The sequence below is a fragment of the Drosophila montana genome, unplaced genomic scaffold, assembly GCF_035044405.1.
Source record: "Drosophila montana isolate Dmon_TW-CO22-7 unplaced genomic scaffold, ASM3504440v1 contig_3218_1, whole genome shotgun sequence".
NCBI lineage: Eukaryota > Metazoa > Arthropoda > Insecta > Diptera > Drosophilidae > Drosophila > Drosophila montana.
Window position 1 is genome coordinate 1,520,548 of NW_026998098.1, and position 27,490 is coordinate 1,548,037.

General features: G+C 40.3%; 9 protein-coding genes across 12 annotated transcripts; 5 read left to right on the forward strand and 4 right to left on the reverse strand.

Annotated features, from left to right (window-relative positions):
• Window positions 1-351: 351 nt before the first annotated feature.
• On the forward strand, window positions 352-857 carry LOC135433564 (uncharacterized). The gene is made up of 2 exons (XM_064689697.1): window positions 352-538; window positions 640-857. Exons 1-2 carry the CDS (start codon window positions 428-430, stop codon window positions 733-735), a joined length of 207 nt encoding a protein of 68 aa, XP_064545767.1. The 5' UTR covers window positions 352-427; the 3' UTR covers window positions 736-857.
• Window positions 858-961: 104 nt separating this feature from the next.
• On the reverse strand, window positions 962-2,471 carry Rpn10 (regulatory particle non-ATPase 10). Its single transcript, XM_064689688.1, has 3 exons — window positions 2,379-2,471; window positions 2,172-2,312; window positions 962-2,108 (listed from the first exon to the last, which is right to left on the reverse strand). The coding sequence occupies exons 1-3, from the start codon at window positions 2,402-2,404 to the stop codon at window positions 1,100-1,102; spliced, it is 1,176 nt and encodes a 391-aa protein (XP_064545758.1). The 5' UTR covers window positions 2,405-2,471; the 3' UTR covers window positions 962-1,099.
• Window positions 2,472-2,786: 315 nt separating this feature from the next.
• VhaM9.7-b (Vacuolar H[+] ATPase M9.7 subunit b) lies at window positions 2,787-3,555 on the forward strand. The gene is made up of 3 exons (XM_064689696.1): window positions 2,787-3,037; window positions 3,099-3,146; window positions 3,260-3,555. The coding sequence occupies exons 1-3, from the start codon at window positions 2,943-2,945 to the stop codon at window positions 3,384-3,386; spliced, it is 270 nt and encodes an 89-aa protein (XP_064545766.1). The 5' UTR covers window positions 2,787-2,942; the 3' UTR covers window positions 3,387-3,555.
• Window positions 3,556-3,692: 137 nt separating this feature from the next.
• Window positions 3,693-4,314, forward strand: LOC135433610 (serine/threonine-protein kinase Wnk-like). The gene is made up of 3 exons (XM_064689764.1): window positions 3,693-3,711; window positions 3,977-4,041; window positions 4,104-4,314. Exons 1-3 carry the CDS (start codon window positions 3,693-3,695, stop codon window positions 4,278-4,280), a joined length of 261 nt encoding a protein of 86 aa, XP_064545834.1. The 3' UTR covers window positions 4,281-4,314.
• Window positions 4,315-4,450: 136 nt separating this feature from the next.
• LOC135433611 (serine/threonine-protein kinase Wnk-like) lies at window positions 4,451-5,611 on the reverse strand. The gene is made up of 3 exons (XM_064689765.1): window positions 4,724-5,611; window positions 4,630-4,667; window positions 4,451-4,567 (listed from the first exon to the last, which is right to left on the reverse strand). The coding sequence occupies exons 1-3, from the start codon at window positions 5,463-5,465 to the stop codon at window positions 4,451-4,453; spliced, it is 897 nt and encodes a 298-aa protein (XP_064545835.1). The 5' UTR covers window positions 5,466-5,611.
• Window positions 5,612-5,668: 57 nt separating this feature from the next.
• On the reverse strand, window positions 5,669-6,780 carry LOC135433561 (26S proteasome non-ATPase regulatory subunit 4-like). Of its 2 annotated transcripts, none has more exons than XM_064689693.1 (4): window positions 6,631-6,780; window positions 6,424-6,564; window positions 6,224-6,360; window positions 5,669-5,810 (listed from the first exon to the last, which is right to left on the reverse strand). In XM_064689693.1, exons 1-4 carry the CDS (start codon window positions 6,654-6,656, stop codon window positions 5,803-5,805), a joined length of 312 nt encoding a protein of 103 aa, XP_064545763.1. In that variant the 5' UTR covers window positions 6,657-6,780; the 3' UTR covers window positions 5,669-5,802. The 2 variants fall into 2 exon arrangements, 1 of the variants encoding a protein (XP_064545763.1); XR_010437115.1 differs by having other exon boundaries at window positions 5,678-5,810; window positions 5,900-6,360.
• Window positions 6,781-7,411: 631 nt separating this feature from the next.
• LOC135433548 (serine/threonine-protein kinase Wnk-like) lies at window positions 7,412-17,944 on the reverse strand. The gene is made up of 12 exons (XM_064689669.1): window positions 17,810-17,944; window positions 16,608-17,755; window positions 16,374-16,546; window positions 13,440-16,314; window positions 13,240-13,371; window positions 12,721-12,783; window positions 10,859-11,743; window positions 9,514-9,897; window positions 8,305-9,442; window positions 8,180-8,244; window positions 7,946-8,117; window positions 7,412-7,883 (listed from the first exon to the last, which is right to left on the reverse strand). The coding sequence occupies exons 2-12, from the start codon at window positions 17,586-17,588 to the stop codon at window positions 7,738-7,740; spliced, it is 7,014 nt and encodes a 2,337-aa protein (XP_064545739.1). The 5' UTR covers window positions 17,589-17,755; window positions 17,810-17,944; the 3' UTR covers window positions 7,412-7,737.
• Window positions 17,945-20,414: 2,470 nt separating this feature from the next.
• Window positions 20,415-23,100, forward strand: CapaR (Capability receptor). Of its 3 annotated transcripts, none has more exons than XM_064689682.1 (10): window positions 20,415-20,550; window positions 20,931-21,221; window positions 21,280-21,430; window positions 21,488-21,578; window positions 21,634-21,833; window positions 21,890-22,063; window positions 22,123-22,197; window positions 22,261-22,405; window positions 22,471-22,681; window positions 22,737-23,096. In XM_064689682.1, exons 2-10 carry the CDS (start codon window positions 21,018-21,020, stop codon window positions 22,863-22,865), a joined length of 1,380 nt encoding a protein of 459 aa, XP_064545752.1. In that variant the 5' UTR covers window positions 20,415-20,550; window positions 20,931-21,017; the 3' UTR covers window positions 22,866-23,096. The 3 variants fall into 3 exon arrangements, with proteins under 3 accessions (XP_064545752.1, XP_064545751.1, XP_064545753.1); XM_064689681.1 differs by having other exon boundaries at window positions 20,419-20,550; window positions 20,863-21,221; XM_064689683.1 differs by lacking the exons at window positions 20,415-20,550; window positions 20,931-21,221; window positions 21,280-21,430 and having other exon boundaries at window positions 21,490-21,578; window positions 21,634-21,766; window positions 22,737-23,100.
• Window positions 23,101-24,184: 1,084 nt separating this feature from the next.
• Window positions 24,185-26,970, forward strand: LOC135433554 (myb-like protein AA). Its single transcript, XM_064689680.1, has 3 exons — window positions 24,185-25,688; window positions 26,587-26,773; window positions 26,840-26,970. The coding sequence occupies exons 1-3, from the start codon at window positions 24,231-24,233 to the stop codon at window positions 26,872-26,874; spliced, it is 1,680 nt and encodes a 559-aa protein (XP_064545750.1). The 5' UTR covers window positions 24,185-24,230; the 3' UTR covers window positions 26,875-26,970.
• Window positions 26,971-27,490: the final 520 nt, after the last annotated feature.

The window sequence follows — 27,490 nt, forward strand, 5'->3', positions numbered from 1 at the left end:
TAATAGTGAATGTTACACTTTATATCAATATATATTAAATATTCATACTATGTCACTTATTTTATTAATTATCCCTTATTTTTACCGTTACATTTTATTGAAGTTGTACTCTAAGTAGTATTTGTAACATTCAGTTCAATAACAATAAACTGCTGAATCGATAAAAAGGGTTTTAAGGGCTTTATGTTTACGTTATGATCTTATGTAAACGATTCTTTAAATAACGTTTTTTATTAAAAAATTGTTCAAATTGTTCGATTAAAATTTAAAAAATTTGGTATTTTTTTTACTGGTAGGATGGGCACTCATAAAATTATCGATTTTTTAACATCACTAACACAAAATTCTTATCGATGTGTTTTTGTCATCTCAATCGAGCACTTATTACCAGCATTGATTTCTAAGAAGGAAAATTGTGATTTTAAAAATGTTCCAAAATAGTGCTGCTAAACTTTTGGTGCCTGCGATGCGTGGAGCTATGCAAAGGCGATGCCAATCCGTCGTCTCCGGGCCACCAACGAAACACATCTCCACAGCAGTAAGAAATTTTGAGATTCTTGAGGGTTACGTAAACCCAATCTATGGCAAACCCTTACATTAAATTTGATTTTCTTAACATGCTCATTTAACGTTTTCCAGGAGAAAGTGATTCTCGGCGGTGGCATGTGCGCTGCGTCCTTGTTTATCCCGGCTTGGGTTCTCTACCACATCCGTGACTACAAGGGTGGAAAGTAAGCGGCATAACTGGATAACTTTAAAACCATAACTACCATGTTGCTTGTAAATGTAGATTCAAAGTTATCATAATACATTAAACTTAACTACACAAAGCGTAAATAAATATTAACCGTATGTTATTAATTGGATTTTACTGGCTGCCGGGGGAGCAATTTTATCGCAATGGATTGTATCTCTTCTGTCTAGAGAGAGACATGCTTAACGAGGAGGACCAACAAGGACATTCCCTGTGATAATATATGTATGTTTGTTTTATTAGAAGCATGAACATAATCTGCACTTTGTATTAGAGATGTTAGCTCACTTATGATTTCTGTTTAATGCAAATTTAAATAGATATATATAACTTGAAGATAGGAGTTCACTTCTTTTGTTCATCCTTGCCATCGTTTTTCTTGTCCTTGTCCTTATTAAGAGAACCAACAGCGTCGCGCACTGCCTCCGATTGTGGATCTACACCAGGGAGATTTTCAAGAACGCTCTGCAAAAATGCCGGATCACCAATAACTTCCGAGTAGTCCTCATCGACATCCATTGGGGCAGACGCATCATCAGTTTTGGGACGTTTGGCTTGTTGGGTAACGCTATCATCAGCAGCATCCTGCATGGACATTTGCATGGCAAACGCGATTTGCTCCTCTTCGGTCATATTGGCGAAATCTGGTAAATTATCCTCTGGATTTTCAGTCGACAAAGCTAGTGCACGTTGCAGCATCGCCTCCTCCGAGTTGGAATTGGGAAGAGTTACGGCTGAGCCACCTGTGCCACTCTCTCCGCTAGTTGCTATCGGGGGAGCTGCAGTTTCATCAGCTCCAGCATTGTCGCGACGCTGCTCGCTCTCTTGGCGTTGGCGCTGCTCCTCCATTGAGACGCGCAAGGCAAGAGCAAGTTCCGGATCCTCATTGGGATCAACGCCAAATTCGAATACGGCGCCACCCAGCCCAGCGGCACCCATACCATCCTCCCCTTGTATTATGGGCGACGACAATAAGGCATCTGATAGAGCCGAGCCTCTGGGAACACTAACTAAATGGGAACCGGTGCCATCTTTTCCGTTCAGAGCGTTTATAAAAGCCGTCAAGGTTTCAATGTTGTTTGCGTGATCGCCAAAGCTTACAATGTCTACGTTAACCTTCTCCTTCTTCAGACGCTTGGCCTGCTTAACGAGCTCCCCTTCTTCGTTGTTTATCGGTGAGCCTACAAAGACAACTATGCGCATTTTATGATTTTTACCTTGGCGATGCTTTAACACCAAATGGGCAATACGAATTCCGGTTAGAAGGTTTATTTCGCCCTTTGGCTGAATCAAATGCATCTTTGAGAATATGCGACCCACATCGCTGGTCAGTGTGGCCAGCACTTCGACGGTGCTGAAAAGAGATAAAAACGTTAATTGCAATATACAGCAGCAGTAACTAGCACTACAAGCGTACTTCGATAGGGTCATTAGACCAACATTATTCTCTGGGTTGGATCTCAGCTTGGTGAGGCAGACAAGGTTGATACCATCTTTTTGTACATTTAAACGGGTGGGAAAGTAGTCACCATTGCGCTGGTAATCACTGTTATCAAAACTGCAAAAGAAAAGATGTGGAAATCTAATTAGCATAAACATTTTAAGGTTTAAATCATTTATTTACCATATCATAGTACTTTCCAGGACCATTTTGTATTTTTGCTTGTCACTTTGCCACTGAACTGTAATTCCTAGCTGCCTGCATAGGGTTGTTAAGTTTCTTTGAATAAATCGAGTTGTCGATATATCGATATTTAAAAATATGTGTCACCTACGTTATTTCATATTTTGTACACTAGCACCTATCGAATACGACTTCGAATTTATTTTGTGTTTTCAGATTTCACTGCCAAATGCAAATAGAAAAAAACATTTTAAAAAAATGTATAAGCAAAGTTACACAAAGTTAATTGAAATTTATTTTGAATTTTGTGTTGATTTTCGGTCAACAGCGGCGCTATGGCGAGAGGTTCATGTCTAAAATGAACCTGGTTCATCAAGCTAAGGTTTGGCAACCCTAGTAACATATGTTTCTGTCCCATGGCTGTCATGTGATATTCATACAGCTCGAAAAAGTGCCTTCTTCGTGATCACTTATTGATAATTTTGTGTTTTCTGTTCAACCAACAAACCTGCTGATTACGGCAGACCTGCAGTATTACTCTTAAGTTATATAAAGTGCTTAAAAATGGTTGATGCTTACGTTCCCCCTCTTATTATTACCGTTATATGGGCGGTTATTGGCATCATAGGCCCTTTCCTTGCTCGTGGCCCTAACAGGGGGTAAGTTCATTTAAAGTTATTTATCACAAATAAAAATATTTAATTTTATATTTCTATTTAGCGTGACTCAATGCTGTATTATGCTCACTGCTGTAACCTGTTGGCTCTTGTAAGTTTCTTCTTTTTGACCATGAGACATGTAGCTATATATCTTCACATCTATACACATACATATGAAAAGCTTATGAAAATCCCATTAATTCTTATCGTCTTTTTATGCAGTTGGCTGTGCTGTTACTTGACGCAAATGAACCCATTGATTGGCCCCAAACTATCCATGAACGAAATTATGATAATGGCCCGTGAGTGGGGTAACGAAATCAAAGACACCATGGATGTCGTGGCATAGAAGGGAAATATAATGTCATTCCTTTTAAATTTGTTATTTTTTCTTCCATTAATATTGTTTTCATCATACAATTGTGTTTATCAATTTCCCTTTAAAAAAAAACTGTTTAAGTTTGCATTATAATATTTACAAATAAATAATTTCCATATGTATATATGAAGAAACGAAATGAATGTTATGCTTTTATTGATAATTGCTAAAGGCAAGGCCTTGAATAGAAACTTACACCCATCCAGCGACATCAGGCAGAATTTATTTGAATTTATTTTCTTCAGTCCTGGGCATTTGTAAATGAGAAGATATGTTATGACGGCTCGTTTGGAAGGTTGGTGAGTGACAGATCTTCGAATATATAAGCAAATAATCATAAAAAACATAGTGAAACATAACATATAAAATACACTACGACTGAGGGCATAAGAATGGCTTTTGCGAGCAATACATCAATATTTTTACTTTAAGTTCAATAAAAGTTTATTTATTTGGTAACTACGCAAAACATAAATCACTGAATTGTTTGTAATATATAGTATGTATATATATAAGTCTTTAATTTACTTTTTAATCTACATTTTGTATTTCTATTGCAGTCGCAGAGGAACCCGTGTCACTGGCAGCCACTCATCCTCACCTGTTACCGAGCGATATTCAATCGGTAAGCAAGTTGATTTGTTGTCCACTCGTTTTAACTAAATGAATGAATTCATTTGCTTGCAGGACATTAAACACAATCTAGACTCATTGGTTAATCAGTTGTGCAATACACGATTGGGCACCAACCAACATCAGCGACTGCTGCTGCTGCGCCAACGGCAGCTGATTGAAGAGGACGAGCTGCGCCCTAAGCATTATGAGGAATACGAAAAGTTTCAAAAGGCACTGCGCCAATGTTGATTTTAAACAAATGAGAGGAAACAGCATTGCATAAAAAGAATGGGAAAAGGGTAAAACAATAAGCGAAACAATGGCAAATCAACTCAAAACTGTGTGACTACATATTTACAGACAATCCTATCATAATTTGAAAACTTTTCACTTAATAACTAACTCCAGATCCATATTTTCTATATTGAAAATATGGATCTGGAGTTAGTTATTATCAGCAGTCGCTGATGTTGGTTGGTGCCGAATCGTGTATTGCACAACTGATTAACCAATGAGTCTAGATTGTGTTTAATGTCCTGCAAGCAAATGAATTCATTCATTTAGTTAAAACGAGTGGACAACAAATCAACTTGCTAACCGATTGAATATCGCTCGGTAACAGGTGAGGATGAGTGGCTGCAATAGAAATACAAAATGTAGTAAAGTAAATCAATGACGGTGTGTAAATTTACCTTCAGCAACAGCTGGATTAAATAGCGGCTGCAGGACATGCTGCATGGCCTGGGTTGTCTGCTGTGGCTGGCCTACCAGCGGCGCCTGTTGCAGTAGCTGACCCGCCGCAGACACTTGAAAATTTGGCTGCTGTTGCTGGTTGTAAATGGATGTTACAGTTTGTTGTGGCTGCTGCTGCAGATGTGATTGCAGTTGCAAGGTCTGCTGCTGCTGTTTTTGTTGCAGCTGAGCGGAGAGCCCTTTCATCGATGCGATTGCCGGCGAGGCTTGATAAGTGCTGGGTCTGTTGCCAATGGAGGCAACCACCGCGGAGGCGAATGCATGCGCGTGTGTTATATTCTCGAGTTCGATTTTCAGCTGTTCCAGCGTATTGGCAGCACCCGGTGGCTGCACTGAGCCCAGTTGAACGCCACTCTCTTTGGATTTGTCGGCATTGGCATTGGCGTTTAGTTCCGTGGCCTGCTTGGCAGCTTTGCTGGGGGGCATCTCGAACGTAATGTTCACCTCGCTTAGGTCATCTAAGCTTCTGGTGTGCTTCAAATCTTCCACAATCTTCATCTGACGATTCAATGGCAAATTCAAGCTTCTCGGTTTCGCTTTGCTCCTTGTTGACTCCAACAACATTTGCACACGGCTTATGGCCAAATTGCGTGCCTTCTGTTCGGCTTGCGGTTTGTCCATGCCTCCTTCCAGTTGTGGAAATGTCTCATTGTCTGTTGGTGTGATGGCGTTGTCCGGCATGTAATCAATGGACAGCGACGTGTACTCCGATGCGGTGCTGGTTTTGCGCGACGCCGAACCAGACCCAATTGTCACGTCATTGCTATTGTTGCCCGCATCCCTAGAGGTAGTAGAGGAGGACTACATGGTCGAAGCGGTTGTTGGTGGCGTTGCTGTATTCGTTGGCATTTCTAAATTACTTTGGACTGCTGAAGGTTCTCGTACTCTTGTCTCACCAGCCCCGGTTTGTTCAGTATTGGTTGCATCGAAAGCTCCTCCACTTGCTCCGCCGTTGTTGGCTGATGCATCCGCACCTTGTGCTGATGGCTCGAACATCTTAGTGATGTCGCTCGCGGTTTCATCCCGCTAAAATAATTGTTTCGTTGAAATAATATATAGATATATGTGTATATTAACACATTTAAGCCAATTTATCAATTAATCTAATAAGTTACCCTTGCAGAGAATAAAACAAAGGGACTTGGCCGAATATAGACACATCCAGCTGACATCCAATATATTTTGAGCCCAGCGGCACCCATACCATCTTCTTGTATTATGGGCGACGAAAATAAGGCATCTGATAAAGCCAAGCCTCTGGGAACACTAACTAAACGGGAACCGGTGCCATCTTTTCCGTTCAGAGCGTTTATAAAAGCCGTCAAGGTTTCAATGTTGTTTGCGTGATTGCCAAAACTTACAATGTCTACGTTAACTTCTCCTTCTTCAGAAGCTTAGTCTGCTTTCAAAGACAACTATGCGTATTTTATGATTTTTACCTTGGCGATGCTTTAACACCAAATAGGCAATACGAATTCCGGTAAGAAGGTTTATTTCGCCCTTTGGCTGAATCAAATGCATCTTTGAGAATATGAGACCCGCATCGCTGGTCAGTGTGGCCAGCACTTCGACGGTGCTGAAAAGAGATAAAAACGTTAATTTCAATATACAGCAGTAGTTTCTAGCACTACAAGCGTACTTCGATAGGGTCATTAGACCAACATTATTCTCTGGGTTGGATCTCAGCTTGGTGAGGCAGACAAGGTTGATATCATCTTTTTGTACATTTAAACGGGTGGGAAAGTAGTCACCATTGCGCTGGTAATCACTGTTATCAAAACTGCAAAAGAAAAGATGTGGAAATGTAATTAGCATAAACATTTTAAGGTTTAAATCATTTATTTACCATAGCATAGTACTTTCCAGGACCATTTTGTATTTTTGTTTGTTACTTTGCCACTGAACTGTAATTCCTAGCTGCCTGCACAGGGCTGTTAAGTTTTTTTTTTCATCAATCGAGTTGTCGATATATCGATATTAAAAAATATGTGTCCAATCACACACAATTAAAGAATAACAATTAGTTTTATTTTATGTTCGTTTTGATATTTATTATTTGGATTACTGAGCGCGTCAACTTGTTTGTTCAGAGGCTGCACCAAGAGTGAGACTAAATGCTTTAAGCAATTCAGTATCAAGTCTTTTAAAATAACAAAAGCCTACTAGGTCACTGTAACTTTTGAATAATTGAGTGTTTGTGTGCATTTCAGTGCTGTTAAATTATTATTTACAGCACAGTGTTGTGAAACCAGATTTCACATATTATTTCAACTCAATATTCCAACACCTACGTTATTTCATATTTTATACACTAGCACCTATCGAATACGATTTCGAATTTATTTTGTTTTCAGATTTCACTGCCAAATGCAAATGGAAAAAAATTTAAAAAAAATGTATTAGCAAAGTTACACAAAGTTAATTGAAATTTGTTTTGAATTTGTGTCAACAGCGGCGCTATGGCGAGAGGTTCATGTCTAAAATGAACCAGGTTCATCAATACATCAATATTTTTACTTTAAGTTCAATAAAAGTTTATTTATTTAGTAACTACGCAAAACATAAATCACTGAATTGTTTAAAATATATAGTATGTATATATATAATAATAAGTATGTATATTGATGTATGAGTGTATATGATATTATTGAAATATTTATTTACACTTTAGCGCTAATCAAATTTACAATTTGCTTAAATAAAATTCAAAACTTCATTTTGATTTAAAACAAATGAGAGGAAACAGCATTGCATAAAAAGAATGGGAAAAGGGTAAAATCAAAAACAAAAGTAAAACAATAATTTTATGCAATGCTGATTCCTCTCTTTTGTTTTAAATCAAAATCGAAATCGTGCCAGTTCAGAACAGTTGCTGAACAATTGGGTAGCAATGTTTATGACTTGTCATGAATACGAGGAACGGCGGCTACGACAATTCTAAATGAATTCATATTTATGTATTTGAAGAGCCTGCGGGTGTAGTAGTTGACGATGTTGGTGGCGGTGCTGCTGCTGCTGGTGGTGCTGTCAAATTGGTTTGAACCGGTGCGGCAGCTGGAGAATAATACGCGGTAGTAGTTGGAGCGTTTGTGCTTAGAGCTAGAACGGGAAACACAACAAATTAACGCACACGCCTGGCTTTGGATATAATTACTGCTTACATTGGCGCAGTGCCTTTTGAAACTTTTCGTATTCCACATAATGCTTAAGGCGCAGCTCGTCCTCTTCAATCAGCTGCCGTTGGCGCAGCAGCAGCAGTCGCTGATGTTGGTTGGTGCCCAATCGTGTATTGCACAACTGATTAACCAATGAGTCTAGATTGTGTTTAATGTCCTGCAAGCAAATGAATTCATTCATTTAGTTAAAACGAGTGGACAACAAATCAACTTGCTTACCGATTGAATATCGCTCGGTAACAGGTGAGGATGAGTGGCTGCCAGCGACACGGGCTCCTCTGCGACTGCAATAAAAATACAAAATGTAGATTAAAAAGTAAATCAATGACGGTGTGTAAATTTACCTTCAGCAACAGCTGGATTAAATAGCGGCTGCAGGACATGCTGCATGGCCTGGGCTGTCTGCTGTGGCTGGCCTACCAGCGGCGCCTGTTGCAGTAGCTGACCCGCCGCAGACACTTGAAAATTTGGCTGCTGTTGCTGGTTGTAAATGGATGTTACAGTTTGTTGTGGCTGCTGCTGCAGATGTGATTGCAGTTGCAAGGTCTGCTGCTGCTGCTGCTGTTGTTGTTGTTGCTGCTGCTGCTGTTGCAGCAGTTGATGCGAGGCAGACATTTGAGTTGGGATGCCGCCCAGCTGATGTTGTTGCATTGGCTGCCCAACGCCCACTCCCATGGCCATCACCAGCGGCGATAACTGATGCATTTGATTGGCCTGCGCCTGCAAATACTGCTGTGGTGCATGCTGTGACGGCGGCTGTTGCTGGGGCTGTGATGTTGGCAACGTAAACTGTTGTGCCGCTTGCTGTTGCTGTTGCAGCATAATTGGTTGCTGTTGCTGCTGTGCTATGAGCTGAGTTTGCTGCTGTGCCTGTTGCTGATGTTGTTGTTGTTGTTGTTGTTGCTGCTGATGCGGCAATTGCTGCAAAGGAACTTGTTGTTGCTGCTGTACAGCGCTCACCATTTGCGGCAGAGAGTTTAATGCTGGCTGATGACGCTGTGGCATGTTTGAGTACATGTGCTGTTGCTGCTGCTGTTGTTGTTGTTGTTGTTGTTGTTGCTGCTGCTGCTGCTGCTGCATTTGAAGATTTGATGGTTGTGGCGTAGCCCCAACTTGGTTTTGGGGCACCATCACGCCCACACCAACGCCTGCCGGTGCGTTTTGCTGCTGATATATCAATTGGATGCCATTAATGGCCATCGGAACGTTCTGTATGGGTGAACTAATGAGCTCTGTGGGTGTGTTGACTGCGGTACCGTTTTGCACAGAGCCGCTTGCATTATAGTTTTGAACCTGGCCAGCAGCCAAGCCTGCCACCTGCAGATCGATCTTCAGCTGATGTTGCAGCGATTCTGTTACCTCTGCGGAAGTCTTTTGCTCCTGCACGCGACTTACGCTGAAGCGTGATATTTTCCGAGCATTGACAGTGGCCACAGGCTCGTCAGCTGGCTTGGTAGAGGCCACAGTTGTTGCCACTGGCGTCTGTAAAACGGATTTTCAATTTTAAATATTATATATAATGAAACGAAAATGTATATTGTATCTGGCTTCACCTCCTCTGTGTTATCCGCATTGCGTAATGCAGCCAATTTTTTCTCCAGATCTGCTATGGAACTCTGGTTGAGCGCACCATTGCTAGGATTTCTGGCCTCGCTAGTTACACTCAAGGTATTTGATAATTTATCCAGACTTTCCTGTTTGGCCAGCTTCTTATCGGGGCCACCCTCAGCGCTTGCCGTATTTTCGGCGACCTCGGGGTTGACATTGAGGTTCGGTGCGGGCAGTTGCATATCGGAGCCCATGCTGTTGTCAATGGACGTGCGCCGCGAATTGTATACGGAAGAGCCGCGGGCCGAGTTCAGCGCTGCGGTGGGTGTATTCTGGCCAAACGAGGCCGCTGAGCCACTGCCGCCTCCCACGCTGTTCGACTTGTTTATCTATGCATCGAAATATATAAAATTGGAGTCGGATTAAAGATAAACGCCCAAACCATGGATAACAAGCGCAAAACACAGAACAGGTTAAAGCTGGCCAAAACGAAAAGCGTTAGTAAATAAGTAAACAAATCATAAAAAACACAACAACAATACAACTACAAATATTACTTTAACCATACGCTAAATCAGTGGACATTTACTAATAAATAATATAAGATGAGCTCGCAATTATATCTGTTAATGCCAGCCCAAATTAAATGATGATGTTTAAGCGAATACCCGAAACCAGTGCGGATTGAGAACTTTTTCTTACTCTCTATATAAATACACGATTTTATTTTCCAACCGGCTGGATGCAAGAAAAGATTATATTTGTATTTAACTACGTGTGAATTTTATCGTGGATTTTACTTCTTTCAAAATATGCCCAACACTGTGTGTTTTACAAAGTATATTAAATTTAATTTTCAGAGAGAATGATGCAAAGGAAATGGAATTGTCAAGCAGTTAGAATGGTCCTTTTGCAATATATTAGATACCTAATTGAAAACTCTTCATTTGGAGAATATTTTCTTTTTCAGAATTAAAAAAGATAAGTTAAGATAAAAATAAGAATATGGTATTCTTAAATTCCCTTTTAAATTGGTTTATACAAACCGAACGAGTATGTAACAAGAGATTAGATTTGTACTCGCTAATAAAACTCCTTTTATGCATAATTATATATAATTATTGGCAATGTGATATTTGAAATAAACGTAACGAGACGCCAGACTTAAGACAAATATTAATAACAAAAACAAAAAGCAGTATTATTATGCGGAAAACGATAGATACGCAAATCTACATAATACATATAATATTAAAAGGAAAGATAAGCCAAATGGAAACGCAGACTACGAGTTACGTGTATCAACATTAACAAGAGTTTTATGTTTTTTTTTTTTGTTTTACTACCAACCACTGTGTCTGCCTGGGCCTGCTGCTGAGCGGAGAGCCCTTTCATCGATGCGATTGCCGGCGAGGCTTGATAAGTGCTGGGTCTGTTGCCAATGGAGGCAACCACCGCGGAGGCGAATGCATGCGCGTGTGTTATATTCTCAAGTTCGATTTTCAGCTGTTCCAGCGTATTGGCAGCACCCGGTGGCTGCACTGAGCCCAGTTGAACGCCACTCTCTTTGGATTTGTCGGCATTGGCATTGGCGTTTAGTTCCGTGGCCTGCTTGGCAGCTTTGCTGGGGGGCATCTCGAACGTAATGTTCACCTCGCTTAGGTCATCTAAGCTTCTGGTGTGCTTCAAATCTTCCACAATCTTCAACTGACGATTCAATGGCAAATTCAAGCTTCTCGGTTTCGCTTCGCTCCTTGTTGACTCCAACAACATTTGCACACGGCTTATGGCCAAACTGCGTGCCTTCTGTTCGGCTTGCGGTTTGTCCATGCCTCCTTCCAGTTGTGGAAATGGCTCATTGCCTGTTGGTGTGATGGCGTTGTCCGGCATGTAATCAATGGACAGCGACGTGTACTCCGATGCGGTGCTGGTTTTACGCGACGCCGAACCAGACCCAATTGTCACGTCATTGCTATTGTTGCCCGCATCCCTAGAGGTAGTAGAGGAGGACGACATGGTCGAAGCGGTTGTTGGTGGCGTTGCTGTATTCGTTGGCATTTCTAAATTACTTTGGACTGCTGAAGGTTCTCGTACTCTTGTCTCACCAGCCCCGGTTTGTTCAGTGTTGGTTGAATCGACAGCTCCTCCACTTGCTCCGCCGTTGTTGGCCGATGCATCCGCACCTTGTGCTGATGGCTCGAACATCTTAGTGATGTCGCTCGCGGTTTCATCCCGCTAAAATAATTGTTTCGTTGAAATAATATATAGATATATATATATATTTACACATTTAAGCCAATTTATCAATTAATCTAAATAAGTTACCCTTGCAGAGAATAAAACAAAGGGACTTGGCCGAATATAGACACATCCAGCTGACATCCAATATATTTTGAGCAGGCTCTTAATTTACCGTTTTGCATTTTGTTCAACACTTTTCGGAATCGGACAAATTTCAAAAATATATGAGAATTGAGATCAGCCCTGATATATATCTGCAAGGGTATTTAAGCTTCGGTTGCCCAAAGATAAAAATTCCTAATTGTTTTGTTTTTGTCGATCAATAACTAAATACGCAGGTGTATATACGTACTTATAAGCATTAAAATTGTATAAAACGAAAATACATTTTAAAGGGGAATACTAAAACAGAGCTTGGAAAAATTTCGTCCTGATATAAATACAATTGACATCAAGGGTTCTTTAATTATACAATTAAATCTCCTATTGTGAATTGGATTTTAAAACAAATACATGTTATTAATTTCGCTTATTAGAATATCAGAAATAACATATTTCAAATAAATATATCTTACAAATTCATTTTATCACAAACGTTTCAAATTTTATATAATTTTATAGTATGCCAATAGAAACTAAGCGGCTTGAATGAAAGTTTCACTCTTACTCAAAAGCAAAACTAAATATTGGTATAATTTATACTAAATATTATTTGTTTCATGGATGTACTGACATATTTAGTTGCGTGCTTAGTTTTGTATCCAATAGAAAATAAATAAGGTATTTAAAACAAGTATTGAAATTCAAAAAAATATAGTTAAATATTTGAGAGTTTTGTTGAGCAACTTTTTGAATGCGAAAAATTATAATCCTATTAAGTAAAGAAACAAGTTCGCGTTTAAACTAAGTATATATACATCTATTATATATATGAGAATATATAAGCCCTTAACAGTGCACTTAACACTTACAGATCTATGTCTTTGATGTGTTCTAAATGTGGAACGCTGTCGAGTTAGAGACGCGTGACGGACCTGTTTTATTATAAGTAGTAGAGATATATACAACATACAATCAATATGTTAAAAATGTATTTCGATTTCGAGAGTTCGCAATTAGAGAGTCACTCGCACAATTAATAAAGCGTTAATTATATTTTTTTTAATAGCCCGCGCTACATTTAGGTAATGTTACGAATCCGCCGTGATTGGATTGCTGTTATCCCATGTTGATGTTACGAACAGCTAAGAAGCTGCGCCTGTAAAGCCTGCGCTCTCCCTCCATTGATTCAAATCGATATACAATTTATAAGAGCGCGACAAGTTCCACTAAGTTTTGATCCAATGGTAAATAGACTCCGAGGCCGCATAGCTCCATATGGGGGAACTAATAAACTTTGAATCGAACACAATACGGAACGCATTTTTTCTTAATTTTTAAAAAAAGTTGGGACAGAAAATAAGTCTGTGATTAGTTGTTATTCAAAGTACCTTCTCAATGTTGCGGCGATAAGTGGTTGGGATTGGAATTTGGTTTGGATTGTGCTTAACCTGCTCAACAATATCGTTAATCATTTCCACAAACACGGTGCTCTGGCAATTAGACAGTAAATCTTGGGCAATCTGTAACAATATTGAATAGAATTATTGAAGAATTCTATACACAGTTATTCGGGGTGCCAGCTGCTTACCAGTTTGTTGGCAATCTCAACGGGATTGACATCGCTAATGTCAAATTTGAATGTTATAGTTTTCAGCTTGTTCTCCATGTGGCAATTAATGACGCTGCCCTCATCCACGCTGGTTACGCTAAGCTTTGGTATGCGTTCGTTTCCGCTACGATTCGAGCGACGCGGCTTTTGCACACGCGATCCAGCATTTTGTTGTTGTTTCTGTAGCTTCTCCGCGTCTGCAGGATTTGTTGCAGTTTGCTGCGGCTCGACACTTGAAGTTGAAGCAGCATCAAAGTTCGTTTGTGCAGCAACTGCTGGAAGCTCCTGTGCTGCTATTGTTGGTTGTTGATTAATGGGTTTACTTGGCAACTGCTGTTGTGGTTGTTGTTCAGCTTGCGGTGGTGCTGCTGCTGCTGCTGGCTGATGCACAATTTGAGCTTGTGGCTGACTATGCAACAGCTGCTGCAGCTGCTGCTCCAACGGTATTTGCTGCTGCAGTGGTTGCTGTTGATTCTGTAGATATTGCTGCTGCTGCTGCTGTATTTGAGTGGTCGCGGCTGCATAGTTAACGTGTTGTTGGGCTTGTTGTTGCTGAGCATCGACAACATTTGCAATTGGCTGAACAATTTGTTGCTGTTGTGTCTGCTGTTGAGGAGCTGACTGAGGCTGATTATATGTAGTCGGTATCGGTTGCTGGTGCATGGCTGCAGGCACCTGCATCTGTCCTTGTATTAGCATAGCCGTTGGCTGCTGCTGCTGCCCCATGATTTGAGCAGCACCAGCAACAAGTGGTTGCATTGTCGAAATTGGAATTTGATGTGGTTGCGCTAATGCATTTGGAAGGAACTGCTGTTGCTGTTGTTGTTGTTGTACGAACTGTTGCTGCTGATGCAACTGTTGCAAGTGATGTTGCTGAAGAATCTGCTGTTGTGTTGCAGATGGCTGTTGCATGGGTTGTTGTTGAATGGGTTGTTGTTGTATGGGTTGTTGTTGAATGGGTTGTTGTTGCATTGGTTGCTGCTGTATGGGCTGTTGTTGCATTGGTTGTTGCTGTTGTTGTATGGGCTGCTGTTGCATCGGTTGACTTGGAATGGGTTGCTGATTATGCTGCGGTGGCAACTGATGCTGCTGAGCCATCGGTTGTTGCATTTGCTGTGATGTTTGGAGCTGCTGTTGCTGTTGAATTGGTTGTGGTTGCATTTGTTGCTGAATAGGTTGTGGCTGCATTTGCTGTTGTTGTTGTATAGCATACGGTTGTTGTTGCTGCTGTGCAATTGGGACTTGATGCATTGGAAGCGACGCCTGCGCCTGTTGCTGTTGATAATATTGCTGATGTTGTTGTTGTTGTTGCTGTTGCACCAAATCAGTTGTTGGCATATTATTTTGCATTAGTTGCTGCAGTTGCTGCTGTAATGGTATTTGCTGTACCTTTTGCTGTTCGGCTAGATGATGTTGTTGTTGTTGCTGCTGCTGTATAACCGCGACAGGCTGTTGTTGTTGTTGTTGTGGATGCGTAACTGCAACTGGTTGCACCTGCACCTGTTGGGGTAGCATTTGTGTTGGCGGCCCGGACTGTGGTGGCGCTTGTAGCTGAACTACTGTCTGCTGAGCTGTCTGCTGCTGTTGATTGCCCGTGGGTGAGATTACCTGGCCATGGCCATTCGCAATGTCCTGAATGGCGTTGGTCGGATTTTGATATGAAGCCATCTGAGGGTTCTGTATATAATGAACTGTCGTTGAATGTTGCTGCACCTGTGATATGGCCGGTGAGGCAATCACTTTCTGCTGCCCTGGCACTGACTGTGGCAGCTGTTGTTGTTGCAATTGACTGCCGCCGTTTTGAATAGAAGTGGTCGACCTTGTGAGCAGATTCTGTGGATCGGCACTATTTGTGGAGACGACCACGCTTGTCTCTGAGTCAGTATTTAGCATTTCGAGCTTGAGTCGTTGATTCCATTTTACGCCATCCTCCTCGTCTTCAGACTCATCATCTTCGTCGTCCTCCTCTTCAACGTTGGTTGGCAAACTTTCGCGTTGCTTTTGCAGGGCCAGCTTTTCCAAACGTGACTTTTCGTTCTGTAGCTTAATTTGTGTTTGGCGCTGAGCACGTTCCTTAAGCAGCGACACCACCTGCACCTTTAGAAGGCGCGCAACAGCACGAGAATCATCTTCCGAAATGATATTCTCTTTCATCATGTCCTGGGCAATTTGCTCATACTCATCGTGCTGTATGTTGTACTCGAACTGAATGGCTTCGTTTTCCTTGTGGCGAGATGAGCGCTTCTTTGGGTCCATAAATCGCAGACGAAACTCAATGATGTTGATGCTGGGATCTGAGAGGAACTGTTCCGAGGCGGCGGGTTCCACACGTATCCCAATGTCCTCATCAAAAAATTCAGACTCCAGCAGCTCGTTGCATCTGGGACGATCCTCTTTTTTCAGCTCAATACAGCGCTCAATGATATCGCGCACATTGGGATCCTCTACCTTTGAGAGGGCAGCTGGTTTTATACCGGATATCACCTTCTTGTATATCTGGGCGGGGCCTTTGCACTCGCTGTAAGGATATTCGGATATGGCCATTTCCAACATGCACATGCCAAAGGCATACACGTCAACCGATTCATCATAGTGCTCCTCGTACATCTCGGGTGCCATAAATTCAGGTGTACCAATCACAGATTTAGCATGGGACCGATTCTTTAAAGTTGCCAGTCCCAAGTCACCGATTTTCACACTACCAGTGGTGCCAGTTATAAAAATATTATCACATTTCAAATCACGATGAATTATAGGAAATTGACGAGTATGCAGGAAGTTTAGACCTTTTAAGATCTGACGACACCATGACTTCAATACCTTTGGGTGTATTTTTTTGAATCGTTTTAAATACCTTCAAAAAAATTCGATCAATACGGGTAAATAGCTCAATTGATTCATTATCCCACTTACGACTTTAAAGTACCAGATAACATTAACTCGGTGACTAGTACTATGTTTTTTTTGCGTCCAATTGGAAACTCCCAATATGTATAAAATCGCACAATGTTTGGATGCTGCAATTTCTTCAACATATCCGCCTCTTCCCGGAATCTAGTGCGTTCACTCTTCTTCACTTGTTTATCCTGCAATTAAAAAGATATTTAGAAAGGAATAATTAAAATTAAATTAACAAATTGGACTTACCAACAATTCGCACCAGGCAACCGGCACTCCGGTAAGTGTGTCCAAGCCGCGATAGACAGTTTTAAAGGAACCACGACCGACTTCTTTGTCGTATTTAAAGAAGCGTCCACATGGTGACATCGCAACCGGATCATCATCCTCATCACTCTTGCGCTCTTTCGTTAGGGACGTGACTGATGAGGTAGCTGATGCGGTATGTGCTGATGATGGCTGCAATGACACCGATGTTTCAGTACCAGCAACGGTTGCGTCTCCAGAAACTCCTTCCCCTCGTTCAGACTGTTTGGACAAATCCTCGAAAACCTTTGGTTGACTTTCACCAAGGAGCGCCTCACTATCGTGCTTTTCCTCAACTTGGAAGCCAACGCGCTTCACACCAGTCGTCTGTTTATTGGCAGGTTTGGATGGCACATCAACTTGAGTCTTTTCGATCTTCACATTGCGCGACGCTTCGGTAATGATGTTCTCAATAATGCCAGCTACTTGATGATTAGCAGCATCTGTAGTATTCGATCGGGTCGGCGTACGGAATTGCTCCTCCAAATGCTCCGCTTCCCGCGACAGCATCTCAATGTTGTCATCGTAATCGCGAGGAAACTCCGTTTCCAGTTCCTCAAACTGTAAGGGGTTTGCATTTCTGTTGGATTGTTCGACGTTTTTTCGCACAAAGCGTACATAGTTGTCTGTCCCCTTGCCCGCTTTACTCCCCTTGCTGTGTGGCGCCTTAAAAGGTATTGGGCCGGTCATTGATTGAGGCCCAGTCCCGACGTGCTGCTTGAGCACAGGCTCTAGCCCCGTATCAGACGACGATTTTCGATTTTCCATCCTTTTTGGTTTGGCCTCAGCAGCTGGGGACGGGGACGGGGACACAACAGCCTTCGCTGGCATGTCTTTGTCTTTGCTTTTATCCGCGGACACTACACCAGCGTCTCCAGAATTGGGGCTTTTGACTGCATCTGACGGCTGGGGTTCACCATCCATTGTTTCCTCATTATGTTCCGCAACGGCAGTATCCGTTGCCTCCAGGCCAAGTCCTTCAACGACGGACAATTGGGTTTCTGTCACGGTCGCGTCCTTATTGCAGTTAATATTCGTAGATTCGTTTTCGTCTTCCAGCCTTGAGCTCCTACTGTTGACGGACCTGCCAGCTAAGGCGCTAGTTGAGAACTGACGCAGTAACCGATTCCAAATATTATTCTTACTATGAGATAATGGTGAGGCTGTGATGGGTTCCACTGCTGGTGCTGTTTGATGTAACTGAAACTGAGTGTTGGTGTTGGTGCTACTAATGTGTACAGGAGGTGATTCCTGTTTGCGACGATATTTGCTCTTCAGTGCTGTGTTTTTTAATCTACAAGTCGGGCTAATGATTTTCCTTGGGGAGGCAGTTTTATTAGAAGCACACTGTCCCGGTTTTTGGATTTTAGCTTCTTGCACAGTTTGTTCCTCACCAGAAATATCTGAGTTATTTCTGCAAAGAGAGCAAATCCAATTAATCTAATTTGTGTTCATATGTTAATGATTTCGAATTTTTATTTACAGCACCAACAATTGAACTATGTATCAACTATTTTTAATCAAGTATGCACATTTGCCGTAATATTGTTTAAAGAATCTGTCATTTCATGATGTCTATGCTACATTGTTTTGCAGCAAGAGCTCACCTTTGAGGTTGCGTGGTACTGGAAGTAGTACCATCTTCGCTGATGGTGCTTTCCTTCCGAATACTGTTTGTGGGTACGACCTCTCTATGTCGTACAAAGTCGCAAAGGGTTTGTCCAATTTTGTAAAATTTTCAACAACCAATGGCCAGGTGGAATCTGCACGAAAAACACAAAAGTTTTACACGTACCTATGTAACATAGATTTATTGTGGATAATTGATTATTTGTTTCAGCAATAACAAAAGCCGATTAATAATCGATTTTACTCTCGTTACAGGCTCAATTCCGATGCAAGAAAACATTGTTTATTCAAGTTGTGCATTTTTGTTATGTTATGCATCGAACGTTTTTTATTACTATTGATATTTCACTGCGCCTGTGCTCTAATAACATACATACGTATGTATGTAAACGGTATACATATGTCTACATACATTGATATAAATACATAGCTCATACATATCTATGCACTGTTTGTATGTGGCAGTCTCTGAACATATGTATGTACTTTGTGCTGTTTGATTGCAAAACAGCCGTCATGCAGCCCAGCCGTCGGTTTTTGTTTCTTGGGGTGTATCTTAATTATGAGTCATAAATCCCAATTGCACCAAACTACGCCTACTTCTGCTGACTTCTGTTTCTTTTATTTTTTTGATCCGATCGCACAGTGACACACGTTTATACGTGAGTACTTAATGGTGTACTCACCTACACATGCAAATAAATATTTAAGTGCATGAGTATGTGCACACATATGTCAAATTGAGTAGTTGTAAAATGAAAATCCTTGTGCACTATCAAATTGCATTATTTATCCTGCTAGTTTTCACAACATAAAAATTACTCGAGTCGCACTAATTATGATGTCATAGACGTGGAAAACCACCAAAGCTAGTTGCATAGAAATCTCGGATTAGACGTCTGCACCATGGTCATACTTGAAGAGCTCGGTTTCACTGAACGATATGCGAAGAATAATTGTGCAAAATACATAAAAATAGTGGCACATTCATTAAATTTCACAACAAATTTACAAAATATACCGCCACATATGTAGCCGTCCCCGCACCAACAAATGTCATTTATCGATAATTTTACTTGTCTTTGTATAGGTGTTTTTTCATTTTGTTTATGCTAATATTTGAGCTGCCTTGCTTGTTGTCGCTTGGTTTTAACTCACTATTCACACTTGCATATTTGCATGGCTTTTATATTATTTTGTTTCAGCAATACTTTTGGACTATTTTTTGTTCTATTTGTTACACAAGAGTAGCACTAGTTAGAGATGAACGATAGTGGGGTTACTGATATTTCTCATAAGTATCCCAATGTAACGAATCATATTAATACGATATCTATCGATATTCTTATTGCGATATAAGTTACTTGGCGAATAAACTGTTAAATCCGAATTTCGGACTGGCTTATTGGTACTCAACGCTTTTAAGGATCAATTTATTTCTTGATATACGTCTGCTTTGCTTAACTCATATGTATATTATAAAAATTGAAAAATCTGCATACGACTGTTGCAATAATAAAGTTTTCCTGTAGCCTCAAGAATTTTACCGGTATTACCTTACATATATGAAGTGATTTGCATTATGAGTCGCGAGATAGGGGCGTTGCTAAATTTATCTTTTTGCTGCTATTTGGATAAGATGAATTTTATCTAATCAATTATATTGTTTACTTTTCTACTCATATATTTGCACTTTTAACTTAAAGCGTAAGCATTTCTGTGCATGCGTATTAAGACACGCCAGTTGATCGATAAGCACATTTTATAAATGTTCTAGCAAAAATCTTGCTTATTTAATAATATAACGCAGAGCTTTTTTTTTGAAACCCTCACCTATAAGGAAGTCGTTTGTTTCAAAGTGGCATAGATAAATTCACTTTCTCATTTTCCTTATGGAAATGTTCAAATTAGATATTTTATTAATTTGAATATACCTATTTAGCGGTTCTTTTGTCCCGCCTCGTGTGCTTATATGTGTGGGTAGGTATGTAGTTTACTTTGAAAGATTAATTACCCACCTTGGCGCATAGTAAGAAGAAAAGTACATATTTGCAAACCGTTCATTCTTATCTCGATATGATTTTGTGTGAACAGTAATCTGCGGTCATCTAACAGATTCAGTTAGGAATTGCGGTTTTACGTGCTTGCAACCGAACCCGACGGCGTATTTCTTCCGTTCTTGCCATTTTTTATTCGCAATTTCATTTAGTCGGTAATCCAATCGCACAGTTTCTCGAAGAACTACTAAAAATGAAAAGTATATGTTTTCAAATTATTTTATGAATATTTTTCGACTGTTTTTGTATGCCCTTGCAGAGGGGTTCATTTATTCTCCTGTGTAATGCTGTAGGATATGTTCTGAGCCAAAATAGGTTACTGGGTCAGGCTTCGTTTAAATGCCGGACAAATCGAATAGTCATTTTATATACTAGCTGCTTCTTTAATAGATCAAATCTGATTTAGTTTTATGGCATATCAGCTGAACAGTTCATACTTTAGCTGTTTAAAATGTTCGGAATGTGGCTCTTATTTGATCTTGCTTTCACTTATTTTAATTAATTATTTACAGTCTTTATAGCGAATAATGTATTAAAATGTTACTGAATCCTTTCTTTGCATTTTAACCATCTGATTAAGCCTCAAAGCATTTGCTTTGCAAAAAGCCTTTTTAAATGTCAAAGCAATTTGGCAAATAAATGATCGGTTAGGGCTGAAAAATCTTGGATGGCAGTGAATATGAATATGAATATGAATATGAATAAGAGTATGGATATGAACTTGAATACACATTTGGCCACTTCGGATGCGACTGCATCGGAACTGCCTGGAATGGACGACTATGGATGCCCTCACATGAATTGTACAGCAATGGAGTTTGTTCAATTCATTCTTGGCCCACAGACCCTACCGCTGCATAAGGCGTTATTGGTGAGTTTTGATAAATGTAGTTACACGCAATATAGATAAAAATATAAACTATTTATAGATAAGCATAATTTTTAGTGGCATATTCATAACTGGCGTACTGGGAAATGTATTGGTCTGCATGGTAATAATTCGGCATTCGGCAATGCACACGGCAACGAATTATTATCTATTTAGTTTGGCTGTCTCCGATTTGCTATACTTACTTTTAGGTTGGTGAGCTCATAAATTATTTACCAAATTTAATGTTGATATTATTATGAAATTAGGTTTGCCGGCTGAAGTATTCCTTTACTGGCATCAGTATCCATATTTATTTGGTCTACCATTTTGCAAGTTGCGAGCATTTGTGTCGGAAGCGTGAGTATTTTAATCTTGGCGCAGGTACAATTTTAACTAGAGCCCAATATAACAGGTGCACATATGTATCGGTATTTACAATTGTTGCCTTCTCGATGGAGCGATTTCTGGCCATATGCCATCCCTTGCATGTGTGTGCAATGTCCGGCTTTCAGCGGGCACTCAGGATCATTACAGCCCTTTGGATTGTAAGTTTCCTAAGTGCCATACCATTCGGTGTCAAGACTGAAATTCAATATTTGAATTTTCCAATCGGTATGGTTTAAGTTCAATGTTAATTGGAATCCTTAACGATTGCTGATCACTTACAGATGGATCTCGGATACCGGAGTCTGCATTTTGTTCAATCGAATTGGAGTTTCCCGAAAAATTCCCTTTGTTCGAAGTCTCTTTTTGCATATTTTTCATTATTCCCATGATACTCATTATATTGTTATATGGTCGCATGGGCGCTCAAATCCGATCCAGAGCCACCGACAAATTGGGTAAGGCTTATAAACTTCCAGCTGGAAAGAGTTCGCGAATATACCATTTTTTCTTGCAGGAGTTCAGCAGGGTTCAAGGAATCGCGAATCGCGCAGTTCACAGAAGAAAAAGAGGGCTGTTATACGAATGTTAGGTGAGCATTGCAAATTATTTTTTCGATTTATATTATATACTTAAAATGATTACCTTAAATTAGCCGCCGTGGTTATCACATTTTTCGTATGCTGGTTTCCATTTCACCTGCAAAGATTGTGGTTTCTGTACGCCAAAAACATTGCCAATTATCAAGATGTAAATGAATGGCTTTTCTCCATAGCGGGATTCGCGTACTATGTTTCATGGTGGGTGACCTAGTTTAATCTAATATTACCCTAACTTTAATCATTTTTCCATTATTTCTCATTAGCACAATTAATCCGATCGTGTACAATGTCATGTCACAGCGCTACCGCAGTGCGTTTAAGGAGATACTCTGTGGCAAAAAGGTTGGGGCCTATTACAATAGCGGATTTGCCAGAGATCAGTCGAGTTTTATAAGAGATGAATCCAGTTTTCGAAGGGCCAGTAGCGCTACCCCCAATCTGCGTGGTAGCACTCGCTTTAGCCGTGTGTCTGCTGTAAGTAAACAGAATCTATTTTATTATTTAATTATTTTTCATATTTTTCTTTAAGAATGGAATGCCGGACTGCTCTTTGCTAAACACAACAAAAATTGTTATTGTTCTTGGCAACAGCTCGCCGCAAAGAGACATGGACAGAAACATACCAGAAGAAACTGATACCAAAAAGGAGGAAACGTGAATTTATGTCCACTCAATGTATTTATGTTTTTCAAATAATGTTACATCTAATTAACTCTAATTACTCAAAACATATACAATTACAAGCGAGCTAGTGAATGTCCAAAATTCCATTTGCATATTTATTATCAGGAGCTCAGCTTTAGCTAAGGGGTAAACCTTTAATATATCATCTCAGCAAGTCACGTCCAAAATTTCTTATCAGTGGGTATATTTATTTCTTGAGTATAACAGTATTATTTCATGAAACATTATTTACGGTTAAATGTGTTTGACTATTTGAATAACAATAAATGGAATCAAAAACAAAACCAAAATACCGTAGTGAAAGTTTTAGACATGCTATTATTATAATTGGGCTGAATGGGCATTAAAATAGTTTTTATTTGGCTTTAAGCTTGAAAAATTCCTGCTTAATTCAGAAGAGAACACTTATCGAACACTAGATACCCTGTAAATTGGTTAATTTTAGACGGACTTGAAATATATAAATCAATAGGTAATCTTGTTAATAACAATTATTCAATTATCTAGAGGAATATTGTATTGTAATGCTTGTTTAGGCAGCTCGTGAGAGAAAACTCGAAACTGGTTTCAAGACACAGATGTGAGACTCGCAGAGAGATGAAACCAGAATGGACGCCACAGTAAAATGCTGACGACTTTTGAATACCGTGCATTTACATGGGGGATTGTAATTTGGGTAAAAATTGCATTCCTGTTCCATGCTTGAGTAAAAAATATGATATACCCGTTTCGCCTTCGGCTAGGATGTAATGAACTTGAATCTGAGAAGTTTGGCGGAGAAGGTAACTTGATTGGCTTTTCGTGATGTGACAAAGCAAAAGAGAAACGAATATATTAGAAGAGGCTGCTGCCTTGAATGCATTCATGCTAGTAAGTATTTTGGCCGCTGTCTTCACCGTAAAGTGAACAATCCGGTTTCCTTGCATACTCCGTAGCTTTGTTCTGCAGTCGGTTGAACGTTAGTCGCAGCATTTGACCCAGAGACGGCAGAGCTCTTCATTCGCGGATCGCCTTCAGACACCGATAGATACCGCAATAGAGAGATCAATCTAAGTATCTAACGAACAGACAACCAGTTCGAAACAAAAGAAGAAGCTCGCCACAAAGCTGCATATGTGCATGTGTGTGTGTGTTAAATTTAAGAAAATTGGAATTTGTTTATTTCGAGTAAAAGTAAAGTAAAAGTTGAAGAAGACAGACGACAGCCAACTGGCCAACTGGAGAATTAAATGCTGATCGACAGCCGCAGCAGTAAGACATACCGCGCCGCGCAACATATTCGATGCTCGACTTTTCGTACAGACAAGAGCCAACTATCTGGCATAGTAGAGGAATCTCAATGCCAGCCATTGTCAAGGTGATATTTCTCCTGGGCTGCGTGCAGCTGATTCAAGTGGAGAGTAAAAAACACGATGTGACACTCGAGCTCAGCACTGCGTCCCGCAGTGCGCGTCTAATGCAGTTCTTAAGGGAGCCCCAGCCGAAATTCAATCCCAATCGACGGGCAGGTCCTGTGCAAATCCCACGTGTGCGGACAGGTGCCGACAGCTTACACCCGCCACCAGCTTGGCGGCCTCCGCTGCCGCCTCCAGTGCTGGCCGGACAACAGCTGATGCGACGCGAGTTCAATGGCAATTGGCCATATAATAATGGTGGCAATACGGGCACACGATTTGCCCACTCCAAGGATGCTGCTCCAGTGCTGGATGTGGTCAAGAGCCAGTTCTATCGGCCCAAGGAAGCATCCCAATACAATTACCATGCCAACCAGTACACGCAGAATTTCAAGGCCTCGCCGCATTACAGCGGCAACGAGCAGACCAAATTTCCAGGGTATGCGCCGATCCAGCAATATGCGATACCCGTCGAGTCCACCAAATATTTGGCTAACTATGGTGATTCAGCGGGCAAACCAGCTTCTAATCAATTGGGTCAAGCACCAGCTACGAATACGAATACGAATACGAATACCTATGCTGTCTATGAAGAGCCCGATTCAGCTGCCAAGAATGCGGCTCAGTATGTTGCCAGCTATCAGCAGAGTGCAGTTCCGCAAAAGCTGTCCAAAGAAGCTGAGAGCTATTTGCATTTCATGAGCACCAATGATTATTTCCTGCCCAAACGCGAACCGAACTACAAACAGCAGGACGTTGAACGTGACCAAACAAACTACCAGCAACAGAAGCTCCTTCAGCAGCAGCAGCAACAGCAGCAACACCTACAACAACAACAACAGCAGCAACATCTACAACAGCAACATCTACAACAGCAACAGCAGCAACATCTACAACAGCAACATCTTCAACAACAGCAGCAGCAGCGACTGGATAGCAGTGTATCCTCCAGTTTTAACAAGCCTTTGCGAGTGTCGGATCTGTTTTATCAACAGGATCCGGCTCCGGCCGACTCGGCTGTGGTGCGTGGCAGTTATCAGGCAGGGCAGAATGCCTTTGTCGTCAAGTCGGATGGCAACAAGTCGGTGAAGCATATTTTGTCCACTTCGCTGACACCTCGAACAACTCAGGTGCCGCCAGCATCGACCTACTCTCATGTTTGGCACAGTGCCCACAAGACCGAAACACCAGAGCCCCTGCGATTCGAGTTTACGGAACGAGATGCCATCCGAGGATCGGCCAGCTATACTAATGCGCCGCAAGGACCCAAGCTCTACTATGAAACACACACATCGGCACCTCACATATCCACGGCCAGCGTCACACCCAGCATCTCGGAACGTCCAAGGCCAGTTACGGAAGCTGTCGGCGAGTCTAAGGAAAGCCATGAATATGTCCACAAGGTAAGCTCAGAAATCAATATATTTCTCTTATTTCTCTTTCGGTTACTTTCATTCGTGTCAAAACTCGCCAGATAATAAAAGAGTTCAACAGCTATTTCTGACATCAGGTTTATCAGATAAGCATTTGGACACAATATCTCAGTGAGAAGAACTCAGCAACTTTCCACTATTAACGAATTCCAAACGCTCCATTTTAAGTGTCGGCAGTAGATTAACTTTCTTCTAAATTATTACCTGCCTAGGCAATTTGATATCAATCAAAGTTTAGTGACATTAAGATCAAAATCTGCTTTACTTTGGCCGAATATCAACCACTTTGGACTAATTTCCTAAATACTTTCACTAAGTTACAAGCTACTTAAAGTGTGAATATATACATATTTATTTGCTTTGCATATTAAAATAAATAAATATATAATAGATCTATTTATATAAAAGTATAAATACTATATACATATATACATATAAACACATATACATATTTATATATATTATACATATATACGAATTTATAAATATACATATAAACGTATAAACATACACAAGTACATGCATAAACAAAGTAAAAGATTATCAAACAACTTGTTGACTTTTCGAAGCATGAGACCTTTAAGGCTTACTTGAATTCATGAGAATCGCATAGTAAGGCGTTGTTGAAAATGCCTTATTTGTAGCAAAGTGTACCAACATACATGCATAGACACACACATACCATGCACATACACACATACATACAAAAAAGAGTAGTAAAGATTTTATGGAAACAAGGTAGCTACAGTAAAAATTCAAATGCCTAACTCTTACGGTTTGGGCTGTGTGTTAATCACCGGTCAAGCAAACAGTGTTATAATTAAACTTTTTATAACATATGCATATACATTTTCTTGATGTATTCCAGCGTCCCCAAGAGCAAGAGCCTGCACCAATACAACCAGTCGAGTCTCCTCCAAAGGACAACGAAGCTTATTGTGAAAAAATTTGCGCAAATGTCTATGATGAAAACGATGAAATTGTGTGTGGATCTGATGGATATATGTACACGGGCGAATCACAGCTAGAGTGTTATTCATCCTGCCTAAATATTGGTATGCACGTTGAGACCATCTTATTAACAATTTATTTATATAATTTTTCCTTTTACCTTCTTTCAGAGGTGTCGATAAAGAGTAAAGGATCATGTGCTTAAGCTTGAGCTTTATATGTAATCTATTTATTTACTTGCTTAGTTGTAATATTTATTTTAAATTAAGGTTATTTATTTTTAATTTAAGCAAAATAAAGCATGTCATTTTAACTTATTATCTTGAATTCTTTGGCTGGGGTTGCTCGAATGGATCTATTTGTGTACATACCTATTCCGAGGATATTCAGGCACTGTTAGTTTTATTCTTCCATGATGGTTGAAATATTAAAATCCATTTAAATGGCAGAAGCACTAGGTTGAAAACCAAACATTTTCCGTTTGAAATATCCAATTTGTGGTGGTTAATCGATACCGATTAATTTTGTGCATATGTTCGAAAAGCATTTGTAGTTACCTTTATACACGAGTTCAACTACTAAGCGCTTTGTCGTGACTTCAACCTATCGATAACACTCGAATGGTGTTGCTAGGGTATACAGAATACATATGCGAACAGCTGATCGTTTGTATTTCTTTGCAAAGCAATGCTTTTAAAGTGTCTTGTTTTTAATAATTATTTTAAATAATTCGTCTTTTTACGAGACAAAATTTATTCAATCACTGGAATACCATTATTGTCGATAAGGCCAAATACTATAGAGTATTGGCTCTATGAGTA